Source organism: Glycine soja, chromosome 15, assembly GCF_004193775.1.
Source record: "Glycine soja cultivar W05 chromosome 15, ASM419377v2, whole genome shotgun sequence".
Lineage (NCBI taxonomy): Eukaryota > Viridiplantae > Streptophyta > Magnoliopsida > Fabales > Fabaceae > Glycine > Glycine soja.
The window spans coordinates 50,531,202-50,551,250 of record NC_041016.1 but is presented as its reverse complement, the minus strand read 5'-3'; the positions used below and the strand labels follow the sequence as shown (position 1 = coordinate 50,551,250).

At 30.7% G+C, this 20,049-nt stretch overlaps 2 protein-coding genes across 6 annotated transcripts; one reads left to right on the top strand and one right to left on the bottom strand.

The window, feature by feature from the left end:
* Positions 1-211: 211 nt before the first annotated feature.
* On the top strand, positions 212-7,191 carry LOC114388524 (major facilitator superfamily domain-containing protein 12-like). 5 transcript variants are annotated; one of them, XM_028349054.1, is made up of 13 exons: positions 212-322; positions 1,725-1,905; positions 3,105-3,174; positions 3,648-3,844; positions 4,365-4,440; positions 4,523-4,606; positions 4,691-4,770; positions 5,193-5,319; positions 5,535-5,594; positions 5,708-5,758; positions 5,860-6,018; positions 6,498-6,630; positions 6,714-7,046. In XM_028349054.1, the coding sequence occupies exons 2-13, from the start codon at positions 1,748-1,750 to the stop codon at positions 6,875-6,877; spliced, it is 1,359 nt and encodes a 452-aa protein (XP_028204855.1). In that variant the 5' UTR covers positions 212-322; positions 1,725-1,747; the 3' UTR covers positions 6,878-7,046. The 5 variants fall into 5 exon arrangements, with proteins under 5 accessions (XP_028204855.1, XP_028204852.1, XP_028204854.1 ...); XM_028349051.1 differs by having other exon boundaries at positions 214-398; positions 6,714-7,191; XM_028349053.1 differs by having other exon boundaries at positions 216-332.
* A 5,554-nt stretch (positions 7,192-12,745) lies between these two features.
* Positions 12,746-13,743, bottom strand: LOC114387501 (serum response factor homolog A-like). The gene has a single exon (XM_028347698.1). It carries the CDS (start codon positions 13,496-13,498, stop codon positions 12,911-12,913), a length of 588 nt encoding a protein of 195 aa, XP_028203499.1. The 5' UTR covers positions 13,499-13,743; the 3' UTR covers positions 12,746-12,910.
* Positions 13,744-20,049: the final 6,306 nt, after the last annotated feature.

The window sequence follows — 20,049 nt, the reverse complement described above, 5'->3', positions numbered from 1 at the left end:
CTAACACAGATAAAAATCACTTGAATTATAACATAGCCTTTTTTTATTAATTGTTAAAGAATCTCTATAGTCTACATTGGCATTTGGCAGCATGCATCTCACCCAGTTAACGTGGCATTCGGATCCGATGAAGTGTGTCCCACGTCATGATTTGGACATTGTTGTGATTTCAAATAATACTTAGGAACTTTTAATTCCCAGTTGAGTTCCCACCAAAGTCCAACCCAAACCTTTGGTTTCACACACACGAACCGTTCAACCGCACACAACACAACGTTTGAGTTGAACAAAGCGAAGGCTCCTGAACAGGACAAACCAACTGGTCTTGTTGTGTTGAGCCTAATCTCTATCAATTTTCAATATTTTATACTATTCTTATTCTTCCAGTTATATATATGGTAAGGATGGGTTGTTGTGGATATCGTTGAATATGTTTCATATCTTTCATTTTATCTTTGAGTCCATTGATTTTTTCCCAAGTTGGGTTGGATAATTGGATTATTTGGTGTCTTTGATGATGATGGGATGCTTTTGCTTACCTCACTTTCTTCTTCCGGTGTATGTGATCACAATTCATTTCCTGGGAGTTTTTTAATTTTCTCTTTGCATGTTTCTGAATTTTGTGTGTTTAAGACTGGGATTTGGATTTTGGGATTCTGGGTGTTGGAAAAGGTGCGGTTTTGATGGATGTGGGAGTGTGGTTTTTCGTTGCAGCTTGATCATAAGCGAATTTTTCTGGTGAATTCAGAGGGGTGTAGATGAATTTGATAGTATTTTTCTTTGGTTTTGTTGTGTGAATTGGGTTATGGGGTTTCTTTTCTGTGTATAGAGTTTTCTGATATAATATGTGACATGATGATTATGCGCTGTTTCAACCTAAGTAGATTAGCTGTTAAGGTTACATATTTTAATTGATGGAGTGAATTTGGGGTGAAGTTTCCCTGTGATTTTACTTTTTTTCTTTTAGGGTTGACCAATATGGCATTAAGAATTTAAGTTTCAATGAATAGCTTTGTTACAAAGAAGATTGCTTCTATGTGGCTCAAATTTCAGTACCATTTAAGATTGGCTGCTTTGAGCTTTCTTTTATTCATTATTAGGATTCGAATCCATCCTTTTGTTGTTTGCTTGGTATGATTGAGAGCCCTGCCCGATTTTGTTATCTTCTTAAAACTGAAATATACACTGTATTGCTTGCCACAAGCTCAGTGCACATTGTTGATCTGTTGGAAAATATTTTATAAGCATCTTTTATGGACTATAATGATGGCATATGACTTAGGGATTTGCAGCTTATGTTTGAAAACATACCTTGTTGTAGAGAAACTCTTTGAACTGTCTAAAATTTAGACATCAGATGAAATTTATTGTTAGAAATAGAATTCATTGAGTAGGGGAAATTCCTTGTGTTAAATAGTATGATCTATCACTATCATCCTTCCTGTTATCTATTATGGATGAAAATTTTCTTTTATGCCTGGAAAGTTGGTTATTTTGGCTTAGTTTTATCAAAGGTATGCTTTGTTAAATTATAAACTAAATGAAGGAGGAACAAAATGTGCAATTTTCTTTCATTTTCTCCTCAGTGTATCCTTCTTTTCCACTTTTTAACTGTTAGGTTTGTCTTTCTACATGTTCTATAGGAGATAAAAATGTTAACACTACGAAATGAGACAGAAACTGAAAAGGATTGCAAGCTAAAGTCTCTCATTTATTCGTTGCAGGTTTGTATTTGCTAATAGCTCCAATGGGTACCATTGTTGAAGCAGATGACACATATACCAAGATCCTAGGAAGATGGCCAGTCTTTTACTATGGCATGGGGCACATGCTCAATGACATAACTGCTGCTTGTTGGTTCACCTATTTATTATTGTTCTTGACAGATATTGGACTTTCACCTAGGTGCATTATATGAATTCTTTTTCACTCATCAACTAGTTAAGCTAAGTTTTTTATGATTGCTTGTTGATTGATGTAACTGAAAGATCAAAAGTTGAAAGAGTTGGGATGTAACTAAAGATTTGGTTAGGTACAAATCTAATTGATAGGTTGACTGGAAGTAGCCTGGGATGCTTTGGTCTTACTCTTGTGTAATAAAGACCTGACATATTTAAATGGTTGGTGGACAAGCAAGTTATTTTTATAATTGTAATAGCAATTATTCCATAAAGGAGATAATTGGTAATATAACGAGGGGGCTGCAGTAGACTGGCCTCAATTGGCTTAGATGCTTTAGTTGTGTTCAGTAGTGAACTTGTGAACATACCATGATAGAAATCTTCAGCTGAATTATGTAGGGGAATAGGTGGAGCTGTGTTAGAAGTAACCTAGTTGTGTGACCGAGAGTATCTCTTAGAGGAGCTGGGTTCTGGTAGGAGAAATTGACATTTATCTGGTTTTTCTTACTATTAAATAATATTTTCCAGTACCAATTTTTGTTATCTGCATTCTTTACATTTATGATTCTACCTTACTATGCCATTATCTTCATTCTAGTCTGCTTCTAGTAATATGTATATATCCTTCTATAGAAAATATGCTGCACGCTATTTTGGACAGTTAATGATGCAATGTTATGCAACAGCAGACAGAAGCTCCAAAGAAAAGGAGAAAGAACAAGTTACTGGTTTAGATTATTAACTAAACACCTCTGGCATAGCAGGGTAGTGAAAACACAACTCCAAGACCCCATGGAGAGTGAGTGTCCATTCACTATTCCCAAGACTTGAAAAATAACTGATGCCCCTTCTACACCTCTGCCTCCTTCCTAAAAAATCCATATTCCCTAAGACTCTTATACGTAACAAATCCTAACTAACATGCACCTGGATACAGATCACATTTTTTCTTCCTTTCCACGTACATCCATGACGCCTTATTCATATTTGGATCTGCTACAACATTAGAAGGTCCATCTTGTTTAGGCCCAATAAATACCTCCAATTCTTTTGGGCTAAGATACAATTAAAAATTTTCAAGATGTGAAACATTCAATTATCAAGAACATGATAAAAAGCTTAGTATTCTTAGATCTTACAAAAAAATCTGTTGGATACTTCCATATTTCATGTGTTTGACATTTCTTTGTTCCCATTTCATAGGAATGCAGCTGCTGTGATGCTTTCAGGTCAAGTGGCTGATGGATTTGCCACCATACTTGTTGGTGAACTGGTATTTAAGCCTCATTTCCCCCTTTGTTCTAAGGAAATATTTCCCATGCTTCTGTCACTAAACATCACATTCGTCTGGCCTTCCTTTTTTTTTTGGTTGATTTTTTCTCCTTGTGTTGCTGTCTCCCTGGGGGTGGGGGAGTGTATTGCTTTAGCCTGTGTAATAACTGAGTAACCAGATCTTCTTTTTTGGAAACTAAGCTGAGTTTACTTGATGGTTTTCTGCATACCTCATATATCTTATAGACCTTCACTGTCACATAAAACCATTAAGTTCACTTAAATTCTTTAGTTATGTCATCCAAATACCTTTTTGCTGATTTTATCTAGAAGTAACATAAAGTAAAGAATCTAAGTAAATTGAACAAAATCACTTGTGTTTTTGTTTGGTGCTACACTTTTCCCTGATCTTATTCTGTGCTTTCACACCTTATTTCTGATTGACATGCTAATTTCTGTCATCTTGCTTGATAGATAGACAGGTTTGGACACTTCAAGATATGGCATGGTGCTGGATCTTTATTGGTCGCAATTTCATTTTCGTCAGTTTTTGGTGGTTGTTTACCATGCAAACTGTTTAGTTCCAATTCATGTACTTTCGAAACTGTGAGTTACAGCGTGTTTGCAGCAATCTTCAATTTGGGCTGGGCTGCTACTCAGGTTTCTCACATGTAATAATTTCCTCTAATTAATCTTTTCCATTTGATGCTGAAAATTAAAACTAAAAGTTTGAACGTCAAAATAGAAGTGGTTGGATAGTTTGGTCACCTATAAAATGATATTCCAACGTGTGCCCTTGGTAGGTTAAACTATAAATTTGAAGTATCTCAACATCATTGACTTTTTGGTAGTTATGTGATATCTATATTGGGATAAGCCATAATTTTGTTAAGAAATCCATTCACATGAAAGGATGATGACTGGTATGTGGTTTTCTTGGTGATGCTGCTGGAATATTGTAACAATGATGCATGATTTTGTTATTTCATCTTTAGCTGCTAGTTGTAATTACCAGTAACCGAGTCTAGAAATGATAGGCAATATTCATTTATAAACCAAGTAACACCAGTAAACTTTGTAATGTGACACTTTACATGTATAGAAGAATAATAAAATGAAAAAGAAAAAGGTTCCTAACCCTTCAGTTTAACTTTATGTTCATTAGTGTCTGCTTTGATTGCTCTTTTGAAGGTCCATGGTGAGTTGCATCACACTGAACTCTACAAGCAGAGTGGCACTGGCTAGCTGTCGCAATGCTTTTACCATGGTAAGTTCTAGTGAAATTTCCATATAAATCTACCACTATGTTAACATGAATTACTAATGTATACAACTAATCATCTTTGAAGGTTGCGAACCTGAGCCTGTATGCAGTTGCATTGATAGTATTCAGTGTCATCAATGGAAAAACACATGACGATGTCGAAAATCAGGTATGTTTGATAGCAATTATTTGGATCCATCTTTAATCAGCTGCTGTCAAGCATAATCACTTTGTTACTCCTCCAAATGAGCAGTACCGCTGGATTGCATATTTCTCAATTTTTATTGGATGCTGCTTTGTGGGCGTATTTCTTCTTGCAACTAAAGAGCCCAGGTGTGCTTCTTGGCTTACTGCTGCTATTATTCATGGATTAAGCCTTTTGCTGTTCACAGACAATAGTAGACATACTGTATGTCTGGAAAGATGTTATTGTACAGATTATTTGCAATATCAAGATGCTATATGCCTCAGTTGTAAATATGAGGAAAAACAATGCTTGAATAACCCCTTTGAAGCTAGATAAAGTGAAAATATTAAAAATATTGATGTTTAGCTTGTAAAGAAATTTAAAAAAAAAAATGTAGACTTGGTATGAGAGCAAGCTTATAATTGTGTATAGCTTCAACCAAACAAAGCATGTTATCATCATATTGATGCAAGTCAATTATATCCCTCTTGAAACTCTTGTAAAATAGGTTGCTTGAGCAGTTTAGCTACTATTAGAATTGAGCGATTTTCTTTTGTTTTCTTCATAGATTGAAGTTGGGTGTACATGGAATGGTTCATGCAAGGATTTCATGGGATTACTGGTTCAAGAGAATTCTGTATTATCAGGTTGCTCTTGTTTATGTTCTCACAAGATTGGTTCTCAACATTTCACAGGTTAGCACACTGTTTTTTTCTTGCTTATTTGTGTTCCTTATCTTGTAAGAGGAGATGCTTGATATGTTTAGGTTATGCTACATGTTGGATATAGTGCATGAGGAAGACACTCATTCAGGAGCATAATTAAAAAGAAACTGAAAATTTCCAATGAAACATAACAATAGTATATATGTTATATGAACATTTTGATACCAAAATGGCTTCTTTTTCAGGCATACCTTGCTTTCTTTGTCATCAATGACCTACAAATGGCCCAATCAGCCAAAGCTTTGGTACTCTACAAATTTTGTCCATTTTAATTTCATTGTAGATCATTTAGCTTTAAATAATTTGAAGTTTGAATAATGGCATTGCTGATTACACTGCCTGACGATGTTTGACATAGGTTCCTGCTCTCATTTACATCTGCAGCTTCGTTGTGTCTATAGCATTACAGGTTTCCTCATTAAATAAGTATCCTTAATGGATATCTTTCTATGTCACATTTCCTTTGCCAATATTCGATTCTCCACTGTTAACTTAATCTAACCTTTGTAGGAGATTGCATGGACTGGCCGAATGCTTAAGGCCTACTACTCTGCTGGATGCATTCTTTGGATTTTTTGTGGTGCAGTGATCCTTCTTTTAACCACAAATATGAGTTATGTCATGTACATAGTATCAGTATTCATTGGCATAGCAAATGCTCTCATGATGGTATGATGTGATCTTTACCTCATTAAATTGACAAAAGTTAAAGAAATATATGTATCATGTTTTCCACATTTTGAAGCCCATTTCTCTTTGATGACATATTGGACATAGTTGTACTAGTGTACATTTGTAAAACTATTTTACTTGTTCATTAGACATAACAACATGAGTCAAAAAGAGTAAACAAGTGCTCAAATTTTCCCCCTTCCCTCCATTACAATCCATTCCCTTCCCTCGAACCATATGCACTGTTAAGTTGGCATTTTTCAGGTTGATGTTGATTTCTAAATAATTTTAAATTTAAATTGGTTATTAGTATAAGAGAATTATGAGATGGTTTCTTGGTTTAAGTTTTTAACCCTCCTATCTAACATAGTATTATAAATATATATCCTTCATAAATTCCAGCAGTCACAGTTCAAACTACTATTATTTAGTTTTTTTTTTTATTGTATGTACATATTCATTGGTTCTTATGATAGGTGACTGGAGTAAGCATGCAAAACTTTCTCATTGGAGGGAACCTTAATGGTTGTGCATTTGTTGTTGGATCATTGAGCTTTTTGGACAAAATTTCATGTGGGATTGCTTTATATGTTCTCCAGTCAAACCAAAGTAAGTTTCTTAAATTTCTTTTATCTTATAGTGGAGTTGAACATCATTTTTCTAATCATATATTGTTCAAATCATCAATGTAGATCTCTCTCCACAGCTCCAGGCAACAACCCAATTCCCCTTTTCAGTTACAAGGGTTGGTTTGGGTCTTGTTCCTGCATTTTGTGCTCTAGTTGGGGTTGTAGTAACTTGCACCATGGATTTCCACAATCCTTCAAAGTCTATGACGGCACCACTATTGGCCTAGTGGTGTCATTTAACATAATCATTCACCTTTCTCTAACACAAAAGTAAAGGGATATATCATACTTGGAGAAATTTTAGCTGCTCTGACCCATTGGAAAATTCAAGCAGCTAGTAGTACTGAAAATATTCACTTGATAGTTTATATGTATATATATATATATTCTTCTATATTTATTGAATTTTTGTTAATTGTAACAAATATTATTACGTCAAATGTACATAACATTCACATAACAAACATTTGATTAAAATGTAACATTCACAGTTTCGTGAACTTCTCGTTGACGATCTGAAATGGAAAATAGTTACTATGAATTATGTGTTGTAACTTTATTTCCAATTGAAGTTCTACATGATCAATCAGATTAGTAGGGAGATAGATTTCTTTCGACATTATTGTTTTTTAGAAGGCAATAGATAATCTATTTATATTTATATAATTTCTGAGATGTGAGATATTATGTTGTTACCCCATTGAGGGGACATATGGTAGGAGAAAAGTTTTTGATTTTTTAGGAATGATAGGTTTGAAAATTTAGTTTTTTATATTTGGTATGCATTTTTTAAGAAAATAGCATTCCTGGAAAATGATATTTTTCAGAAATATTTTTTAATTAGCTTTCCATCAAAGTTTTATGATGAGGGTTTGTTTTTTGTCTTAATCCTTTAGTTCATTAAACATACTCTGGTTGATATAGAATTTGATTAGAAGATAAGTAAAATTTAGTTAAAAATTATTTTCACCAAGAATTAAACTCATGTATTATTTCAACAATTTAACTTTAATTTTAACATCTTGTGACTTATACCTACTTATTTTTTAAAAGTAAGTTAACATGTTACACCTGTTTGTATTTTTAGAAAATTTATAATTATAATTTACTAACTTTTAAAAGCAAGCGAAAGTTAGCCAATTATATAAATATTGGATGTTATACTGTTTTAAGACATTTTATGGCATGGTCCTTTAATAAAAGACATTTTAACATTATTTTTCACCAATCATTTTTATTTAAATGTTTACCTCTTTTTATAACGTCACTCATCCTATTCAACGCAATTTTAAAATACTACCAGTTTATTAATTAAAACTGCTCGTTCTTTTTTTTTTTTCCTTTTTACTATCATTTTTTTAAATGATTTTTTTGAACAACTATTTTTTAATTATTTGTCTGCATTAAAAAAACAAAAGGATATCATTGTTGATTGTATAATTATTCAGAGTTTAAAACCAAATCATAATTATTTAGTTTAATCTCCACCACAGAAAGTGACTTTTGATGATATTACTTCTAAGATGGTTCATATAAAAAATGAAAATTATAACCATGTTAAAATCTAGGTTTGCTATACATGTATGTATAAGAGGGAAAGGTTCAATAAAAAACCTAGATAAGTATCATCTCTTACTTAGTGGATAGTTTTGTAAGGGAAACTCCTTAAAACCTAATTTAATGTCACGGTTGCTGCTTGTTCTTTGATAGAGTTTTTTTTTCCTCACTACATATTTTGTTTATAATTGTAATTGTCTATCTCTTATAATTTAAAGGAAGAAGAGCTGCTAAGGAGAAGGTTGTTGGTGTGCATTTGACTTACCAAAACTCGTTAAATCTCTTGTGTTTGCATGTATGCATGTGATTTCTCTCATTCTCTTTAGAAAACATTAGGTTACTTCTATAGAAGGATATATACATATTAGGTTCCAAAAATTACTATTTTGGAATATTATTTAAGTTTTTGAATTTTGAAAAGTATTTTTTAGAAATAAGAAATCTAGACAAATTTTTCCTGAAAGTACTTTTTGGAATTTAATAAAAAAAACGTTTTGCATATGTTCAAAAATCCAAAAAGACAATCATCTCACCAAAGTGACTCACAAAAAGCATTATAATTGTCTAGCTATACCTTATCTCTTGAATCTGTAACCAAAATATACAACATGTGAAAATCATGCATGGAGATCCGAACCTTGTAAGCATTTTTTCTAATTTGTGACAAGAGAATAAAGCTACTGAATGAGTAAAACCAAGAAAATGAGGAAGAAAGAAAGACTGAAGTAAGATATCAAGTTGGAGTAACAAATGGAGTGAAAGAGAGATGAAAGATTCTAAAGAAAGAGAGGAAGAATGTTTTGTTGCCATGGAAAGTGTGAATTGGGGGAAGTGTATGTCCATGTGAGGGGAAAAGGAGGGTTTGAAATAAGGTAATTTAAGTTATTTGAGTTAAAAAAAAGAAAGTAAAAGGGGATTATACTTAAAAAAAAGGTGTGTTGATATAACAAGTGCCGTTGAAGACAAGGGTGAAGGCTATATAGCTAGCCCAACTAGTAATATAGATTTAAGTTTACGCCCATGCAATTTATACCTGCTTTTTGTTTTTCTCACCGTTCGCTTAATTTCTTTTAATTTTTTTTATAAAAATATTATTTTACAGAATTTTTTTGCAATGTAATTTTGTATATATATTATGAATATTATTTTTTGTAAGATAATTTGTTACATTATTGAAAATATTTTTTATAATGTATAAAAAACTATTTTATAAAAACTAGTTTTTGTAATTTGTTAAAACAAAAGTTATATTATAAAAATTATACCATTAAGTGTATAAATCAACTTACGTGAGATTGTTTCAACTTAATCAATGAACTTAAATTATGAGATATATTCTTGTTAAAGAAGAGTTCAAAGTGATTTTTTGTATGCTATTGTCCATGGATTTGTTGATGATGAAATCATAGATCTCACTATAAAAAGAAAAAGGGTTACCTAAGTTTTTAATTCTTAATTTTTTTTAAAATTTAATTTTTAGTCTCTAAACAAAAATTATTTGGTTAAGGTTTCTCAACTTTTTTCATTAAAATTTTTAGTCTCTAAACAAAAATTTGAATCCATTATTTTTATTTATTTAATGAGATTTCAGGGATTAAAAATTAAGTTTTCCAAAAGTTTAAAGACTAAAAATCATAATGAAAAAAAGATGAAGGACTTTTACTAGTCAAATTTTTGTTTAAGGACTAAAACAAAATTTGAAAACAGGACATTAACCGGGTCAAACTTTTATTTAAAGACTAAAAATCAAATTTAAGAAAAAAAATTAGAAAATAAAAACTTAATTAATCTAAAAAAAATAATGATCAACACTTGGTGCGCTGCTTCTTCACTTTAGACGTCGCCCTCAAAAGAGTTTATGATAATCCAATTTAAAAGGGGCATGCAACCAGTAGTATGTTATCAGCCAGCTCGCAATGTTTATGAAAGGCTTATAAAATTAACTAGAAATCTTTTTTGGTTGGTTAACTATTTTGTCTAACTGAGTAAAAAAAAAACTATTTAGTCTAACCAATAAGGTGTTTCATTCTTGTTAGAGACGGTATATAGGCCGATCCATCACATTTTTAAGCTTAAAGTAAACTTTGAAGTAGTGAGATTTGTATAAAATTGGATTTGAGTTATATATTGTCTCTTTTCAAGCTATATTCATTTAAAACGATGTTCTCATAATATTTGTATTAATATTTAATCATGATTTAATTTAAAAAATTATAAAAACACATGAACAATTTGAAAAGTGATAACAAAGAAATCAAATTGATATAAAATTAATACTAATATTTGTTGATAAAAAAATAGTAATGATATTTTTATGGACTAAATTTGCTAAGACTTAATATATTAAGATATTAAACTAACACCAAGTATCAACTGTTGAATTGAAAGTTTATAAATGAATTAAGTTTATAAAATTCTATGCAAATTAAAAAAATTGATAGAGACTTTGCCACACTATGTTATCTAAACGAATAATTTTTTTTTACTGCAAACGAATAATATGCTTTTTTATAGATAAAAAAATATAAACAAATGATCCATTACGAAATAATATACAAAAACGTCCAATTTATATGAATTTTGATGATATATAAATAAATAGAAAGATCACATTAATTAAATGATTCCACGATTAATTGCATGGATTAAGTGATGTAAGTATAGAAGTTTGACTCTTAATAATTAATATCAATATTGATGTATGAGAAATAGAATCAACTTACCCAACAAATTAAATTATTTTTTTACATTTACTCTATTTGATAAATTTTTATAAAATGCAAAATTTAAAAATCCAAGTTAGATTAACCAACTATTAAATCATGTTATAAGATCAATAGTCTTACGGATTCAAGGACTGTGCCGCAATGTAAAGAAAAGTAAAAAGAAAAAGAAAATGTTCCCTCTTCTCCCTCTCATGTTTTTATTATTTTATCCTAACATAGAAGAAAAAAAAGGCTCAATAGTTTTATCTTCCCAGTTTTTATTATTTTATCCTTTCATAAAAGAAATAGAAAAGGATAGAAATTGAACTATAATTTTTACAATATATGAGAGGCAGATGTAGTCAACTAGATTAAGGCAATGGATTGTGAATTCATCAATAAAGGGACTCAATTTTCTTCGCATATAAACAAATTTAAATGAAAAATAAAAAGATCACACAAAATATTAATTATAAGGGTTTATTAATTTTTAGTCATTAAACTTTAATTTTCAAAATTTATATTTTTAGTTTCTGAAACTTTTTTATTGATTTTTAATCTTTTAACTTTTATTTCATCTTAACTTTAAGCTCTTTAATTTTTTCCTGTTTTTACTTTTAGTACCTTAGAAAGATTAAAAGTAAGGATGAAAAAAATATAATTAAAAAACTAAAAATAAGAATGAAAAAAAAAACTAAAAACAAACTTAAAAATTCTAGGAACTTAAATAAAAAAAATTATAAAGTTTCAAGAGTAAAAAATGCTTTACCCTTAATTAGTAATATGTAAAATCGTCAAACTGTCCTTTTCGTTGCATGACTTATACGTGCATTAGCTTTCTCCAGGCTATAAATTGATGGTAGCTCAAATGGCCATTTTGAAGTGTCGGTTGGAAACATTAATCAAAATGTCTTAGTTTCTAAACTTTCTTTTTTCCACTCAATTATTTTTTGTGCATATATATAACACTTGTGGCTCTAGTCTTGTGTTCCCATCATCACACTATTCATATAAACTTGCAAATCACGAAATGTAAACAAAAACGCTGTCCAATTTGATAAACTTTGAAAAACAATACTTGAGCAATAAAGGTATGTAGTGGCAATTGGCACCTTAAGAGCTTGAAAGGAAAGCACTACTGGGTAAATAAATTTCGGGAACTTCCTTCCATAAGAAAAGTATTAAAAAGAAAAAGGAGAAAAAAAAAGAATGAGGGCTTTTTTCTTTAATAGATCTATAACGAGGATCTCATTGGCTATAATTAAAAGATGAAAAGAGACTTATATTTCATTTTGATATAAACCTTCCACACCAAAAAGAAAAAAAATAGGTCATTGCTTTTGCTATATCATGGTCCTAGTCTATCCTTATTTGAAAATGAAACATGAGAGTTTCGCCCATCTCTACTCACCATTTTTCTGTCTTGCTAAATTGTTCTTTTCTCACCTTAAATGTTGATCTTTGCAGCTGAAAATTAAAACACATCCAAAACAAATCATCCTTAACGTTCTAACAGTTAAAAGTTTTTTTTTTTTTTTATGTAAAACTTGGCAGCTTCGCATTCTATAAGGAGAGATACACATATTATAGACAGCATAAACTCATAAACTACTTCTTGCATGTGTAAAGGAAAATCCACAGAAGAATTCAAAACTAATTAATTACCCTTGTCGTTATACCACAAAATGGAGAAAGAGGCATGAAATTATTGACAAGAAGATACTAGTATTAGAAACTATCATATTAAGAACATATATTTGAATGATACAATTGATATATATATATATATATATATATATATATATATAAAATCTAATATAATATAAGCCATATGCATGAATAAGGATACACAAATGATAAGAATAAAATAAGATCAATCGAGAAATTAAAGCTAAGGTATTTTGTTGGCCAAAATATAAGCACATAATAGTACATAGAAATTATAGATCAACCAACCAAATTAATCACCAGCTAGTAAAACTCCAAAATTTTCCCTGGCTAGGCTGATAACTTGAAAACAGGTTTTTTCCCAGCATCACCACCTAGATGAGGATCACGCTTAGCCTTCATCAAATGCCCCAAAACTTTGGCGTAACGACGCACCAACTTCTTCAACTTCAAGCCTTGGAGGTTGTCCTTATTCTGTTGCATCCTAACCAGCTGAAGATTATGCTGCTTCTCTTCCTCTGTGAAGTGTTCACCAAGTGAGTTCCTTGATCCTCCTTTGCCACCTCTCTCATGATCACTATTATTATTATTACTATTATTATTACTACTACCCTTCTTTGCTTCTTTGTGATCATCATCTCCTATGATGAGTTGCTTCAAGCTTTTGTGGTCACTCTCACCACCCTCTTTCACCTCACCAGCAATAGAAACAGTTTGAGTAGTTTTTGTTTCCACTGTGACATGAACATCAACATCCTTTCGTGTTGCTTCATCATCATCCATTGTTGATTTGGTTTTCTCGTTGCCTTGCACTGGAAATTGTTGTTGTTGTTGTCGTTGTTGTTGTTGTTGTTTCCTTGTTCTTCTTGACATGGTGATGTCATAGTGGCGTTTTGCTGCAGGAGATTGAACCTCCATTAATTTTGCTATGTGGGAAATTTCAATTCTCTCACTAATTTTTGTGTTGTGAAATCTCTCATCAAAGGGAAGAAGCCATGGCTAGCTGCACTTCTTAGACAGCAGGATCACTCTTGCAAGAAGAGAAATGTTCACTTTCTTAAAGAGCAACCAAAGAAGGTTGGTTGGTTAGTTTAGAGGCCTTTCAAAAAGGTGAAATGTCAGTTTTGTTGTTCATGTGTGAAAGTTGAAAGATTAACCCTCCAGACTCCAATGGCAATGAAGCTGAAGAAAATGAAGTGGGGGAAAGTGTCACCAAACTTTAATTAGAAAATTCACTATAATGGGCCAATACATGCTCCTTGGGCCTATGTCCAACTTCTGGAGCTTCTTTGCGCATGGTTTATTTATTTGGATTTCGAAAAATGTTAACAATATTAACACACTTTTTTCAACATATTTTTATTCACAAGTTTATTGAAAAAACATAACTTTATGCGGGTCTCACAGATCATTAATGAATCTCTTTTAATTTTATAATTTTTAATAAATTATAATCAAAATAAAAAAAGTCTGTGTTAAAAGAAATATGTTAGAATGTATTACTAGCATTAATCTTTGAAAATTGTTATATTTGAACACTTTAGATTATTTCATTTTTCTTTTTATTTTTTTATTACATCATTCATCTTATTTTTCTTTTTCTTTATTTCTCTATGGCACCCACTAATTCATCCCAATTTTGGTGTACTTTAACCTTTTTTTCTTTATTTGCCCTCTCTTTATCTACACTGAGTAGGTAGCTTTGCAGCTTTCAGGTGAAGCGGAGCTAATGACCCTTCAATCCAGATCCATCGTAGCTCATCACCCCATGATTTTCTATTTCCCTGACCATATGGTAAGGTAGTAGATGGACAGGGAAAAACCGGAATTAGAATAAGGTCTAGTCTTGCAAAATGCATTAAATGAACATTGCTTAATGTGTGTCTGTGGTTTAGTTTTTGGGTGTTTTGTTTGTTGTACTTGTAGTAGGTCAGTGGAAAGTTAGCGTTTTGCTAGGTATAGTTTAGTTCGTTACCTTTGAGCTAACTGTCTATAGTTGCCAAAAACAGATGACACATAATCTGTATGTGAGTGAAGGTATAGTTGCCAAAAACAGATGACACCCCATGATTTGTTGTTTTCTAACTTTAAAACTATTGTGATGTAGTCTTAAGAAAAATGAGAAAGCATTTCCAAATGCAACAAAGTGATATAAATACTAAAAAGATATAAATATTATAGATAAGAAAAGAGATATAAATGAAAAGTAATTATTAAAGGTAATATATCTCAATATTTTTTTATAAAAAAATAATGTTGAAAGCCTTTCTATTTCTACACCCATGTTTTCATCAAAATTCATCATGATAGACCCGCACTAAAGTAGAGATATCAATTGAAAAATTATGTGTTTACTTCATCAAATTCAACACAGTTAACTCATGAAACATGCATTCTTTTAATTTTTCTTAAAAAAATATTTCAAACCCTCACTCCCAAATTCCAAATCAAAATTTTAAATCAATAGATTCAAAGGTCTAACACCCACATGCAATTGGATCTCCACTGACAAATGAAAGTTTAAGTATTAAGAAAATGGTATTTGGTAGTTTTCATTAATATGAGACAATGAATAAATACATAATCCTTTCTATCATTTTTCCATGATTATTAGTACAAAATATCAAAATAAAATCACAAATAAAAAAGGAGAAAATATACAGGGATTTAGATCAATTATAATTTAAATTCAAATCATAGCTAATCCCTTCAGTTAATGGATTCTAACACTCTCTCTCAAGTTGGTGCATGAATGTCACACATTCCCAACTTATCAAGAGAACTACTAAGGGCCTTAGATGATATTGCCTTAGTCAACATATTAGCAAGTTGTTGTTCTGATTTTACAAAAGGAAAGACAATAATACCATCTTCAATCTTCTCTTTGATGAGATGCTTGTTAATTTCCACATGTTTTGTACGATCATGTTGGATGGGGTTGTTAGCAATCTCTATGGCTGATTTATTATCACAGTAAAGCTTCATTGCATCCTTTTGTTCATATGCAATATCCTTCAAGAGACTTTTAATCCATAACAGTTCATATATTCCAACTGTCATTCCTCTAAACTTCGCTTCAACACTTAATCTAGCAACTACTTGTTGTTTTTTACTCCTCAAAATTACTAGATTTTCTCCCACAAAAGTGAAGTAGCTAGCGATAAACGTTTTGTCATCTGCTGATCCAGCTCAATTAGCACCAGTATAACCCTTAACTTTGAGGTGATCATGATTTGAGAATAACAAATCTTTTCCTAGTGCAGATTTTAAGTACCTTGATACCCGTTCAACAACATCCATATACGATTTTTTTGGGTCATGCATAAATTGGCTCACGACATTGACTGCATGTGCTATGTCCGGTCTAGTATGGAACAAGTAAATTAGTTTTCTCACTAGTCTTTGATTTCTTCCTCTATCTGCACTGGTTGCATCAGCACAATGAAAATTCTTGTGATTTTGTTCTATGGGAGCATTAATTGGTTTACACCCAAGGATTCATGTTTCAGCTAACAAGTCTAAAATATACTTTCTTTGAGAAAGGAAGATACCATGCTTGGACCTTGCAACTTCGATGCCTAAAAAATATTTGAGATCTCCAAGTCATTTCATGTCAAATTCAGAAGGTAAATGACTTTGTAAGCTTAAAATTTCATCAGGATCATTTTTGGTCACAATCATATCATCATTATATATTATCAATGCAGTTATTTTACCTTGATTATGCTTGAGGAACAAGGTGTGGTCAGAATTGCTTTGTGTGTAATCGAAAAACTTCATAAACTTTGTAAATCTTCCAAACCAAATATTTCAGAATACAAAAATTGTCTTATTACCTTAACCCATTTATTTAGTTTTGATGTAAAATGATGACTAAAAATTGTAGGAAACTCTAAAATGGAATCAGGTCACTTGTATTTGAAAGGAGAGGAGAAACAAATAGTTTAGGCTAATTCATCGATACTAGTTTCAAAGCTAGCTAATACGTGATATTTTATAAGGCAGAATTTAGTATACCTCTTTAACATAGTTTGAAATCTCTAACTTCTCTTAAGCTTAGAAATGGTTAAAAACTTAGGCAATGTTAACTTTAGGCCCTCTAAGGTGTAGGAAAACAAGGGAGACATTCCTAATTAATGACCCAAACATTACACCTGTCAAATTGATACAAACAACAGTCATGTGCAAATCTACCATGCACCCAAATAATTTTAACATGTCTTATCAAAATATTATATTTAAAGTTAATGTAGGATGCTACGTCAAACTACAACTTACTTAGTTTTCACATCATTATACTTTACAATAATACTTGACAGTAAGGACAAAAAAGGTAACGAAAGAAAAAAATATAAAGACTAAGATTAATTAATTTTTTGTTTAGAGGTTAAAAGTAAAATTCAAAAAATGTTTAGGAATCAAAAGCACATTTAACCCAAATTTTTAAATTAAAAAAACTCCTTTTGATTTTTCTCCATCCTAAATATAATTTTATGTTGTGTTTGAAATGATGAAAAGGAAAAAAAAATTGAATATCCTAATTTAAATTTAGACTTAAAAACATCAACATTTTCTTCTATTTTCTCTATAACTAAACCAAAAAAAAAAATATTAATATCCATATTTTTCCTATCTATTTTGCACGGGTTGAGCATTACTCGTCTGATACTTGTGAGAGTGACTTGCAGCTGCTCTAGACTTAATCAATCAAGAGGATATCCATTTACACCCTTATGCAGCAATTATTCGCAAGATAAGGGGTTTAAGAATCATCCTTGGAACCTGTCTTTTGTTCATGTTTACAGGGAGAGAAATCAATTGGCTGGCTCGTCAAGGATCTTCTTCGACTACTGATTATCAGTTATTAGATGTTTGCCCAGTAGAGATGAAGCATCACTTGTTGGCTGGTGCTTCTCATGTTTCTTTTGTTAGGGTGTAGTCCTTGCCTTTGCTTTATTGGTTCTTACTCCCACTCATCAAAACCTTGAGGTGCTTGCTTGTGCTCTCTATTTTGTGACTACTATATATTGGTTTCAAAAAGTGACAAGCCCCCACAAAGTTTACTGGGTAAAGATTTAATTACCCATTTATTTTTTTTATAATTTTTAAATTTTTTTTAGTTCTTATAATTAATAAGTGAATTTTGTTATTCTTAAAATTTATATTTTAATTTCCAAAAGGGATTTACTGTTAAAAATTTTTAACTCTGTTAAGAACTCCTCTTACATGTCTTTTAACAGAGTTAAAAAATTTTAACGACATAAATCTTTTGGAAATTAGAATATAATTTTAAAAATTAAAAAATCTACTTGTTAATTATAGAAATTAAAATAAATAAATTTAAAAATGATAGATATTAGATGCATAATTAAACTTTATCTAAACAAGGACTAAGGAGAGCTCCTAGCATGTAATTCCACAAGCACCAAGGAACCACGCATGCGTTTCAAAAGGCTAATATTTGAACAAGGTATATAATTGCATCAAATTTGACTTCTCTATTGTCCCTTTAAAATTATATAATTTTAATGATTTTTAAAATTAAATGTTATCATTAAATATTAATATAACTATCATGTAGTATTATTTTCATGAGGCAACACTGAAGACACGAGAGAAGCCAAATTCAATTGCATCAGCTTGCATGCTAAGCTTAAAGTACCATAGTTTCATTAATTCTCTTTAGGTCGCTGCTTTGGCTTGTGGATACCATAGGCTCCCTTGTGAATTTAATCAAAGAGTCAATAATTTTAATAATGTATTCTTGCGTAGTTCAACATATACTTGCAGTAATAAAAAAATTGTTAATTATTATTATACTTACTTTTGTTAATATAGTTTCATTTCACAAACATTAATATACTAATATAAGTATTTAAAAACTTAGCATCATCAGTTAAAAAACTAATTTAATTTTAAGTGTCCCTTTCGATCTGATAAAAATGAACTAATTTTTAGCATTTGAAAGTAGTATTTTTTATTAAAAATATTTATTATACTAAAAATATAAAGTGTGATAAATATTTTTTAATAAAAAAATCATTTTTATATGATTAACTATAAATACTATAAACTTATATTGATAATATAATAGAGAAACTATATACATATTAACTTCCCAAGCAAATAAATAATATATAAACACTAATGAACATGTCTGTTGATAAGAAAAAAAAATATTTATCTCTCTCTCTCTTTCTCTCTCTCTCTCTCTATATATATATATATAAGAAGAGTTAATATGTACTTTCAGAATATTATACCATTTAAATAAACTTATAACGACCATATTAATGTATAAAATTATATTAAATAAATATTTCACAACCACAAAAAGTCAAACTAATAATTTTTTTTATTAGGATATACATAAAGGCAAAACCAAATGTACACTAGCATGGCAACAAATGAACAAGTTGAGCTTGGAACAAGTTAAAATCTAGGTTTGCTATACATGTATGTATAAGAGGGAAAGGTTCAATAAAAAACCTAGATAAGTATCATCTCTTACTTAGTGGATAGTTTTGTAAGGGAAACTCCTTAGAATCTAATTTAATGTCACGGTTGTTGCTTGTTCTTTGATAGAGTTTTTTTTTCCTCACTACATATTTTGTTTATAATTGTAATTGTCTATCTCTTATAATTTAAAGGAAGAAGAGCTACTAAGGAGAAGGTTGTTGGTGTGCATTTGACTTACCAAAACTCGTTAAATCTCCTATGTTTACATGTATGCATGTGATTTCTCTCATTCTCTTTAAAAAATATTAGGTTACTTCTATAGAAGGATATATATATATATATATATTAGGTTCCAAAAATTACTATTTTGAAATTTTATTTAAATTTTTGAATTTTGAAAAGTATTTTTCAGAAGTAAGAAATCTAGACAAATTTTTCGTGGAAGTACTTTTTGGAATTTAATAAAAAAAACATTTTGCATATGTTCAAAAATCCAAAAAGACAATCATCTCACCAAAGTAACACATTATAATTGTCTAGCTATACCCCATCTCTTGAATCTGTAACCAAAATATACAACATGTGAAAATCATGCATGGAGATCCGAACCTTGTAAGTATTTTTTCTAGTTTGTGACAAGAGCATAAAGCTACTGAATTAGTAAAACCAAGAAAGTGAGGAAGAAAGAAAGACCGAAATAAGATATCGAGTTGGAGTAACAAATGGAGTGAAAGAGAGATGAAAGATTCTAAAGAAAGAGAGGAAGAATGTTTTGTTGCTATGGAAAGTGTGAATTGTTGGGGGGAGGGGGGGAGTGTATGTCCATGTGAGGGGAAAAGGAGGGTTTGAAATAAGGTTATTTAAGTTATTTGAGTTATAAAAAAAAAGTAAAAGGGGATTATACTTAAAAAAAAGATGTGTGGATATAACAAGTGCCGTTGAAGACAAGGGCGAAGGTTATATAGCTAGCCCAACTAGTAATATAGATTTAAGTTTATGCCCATGCAATT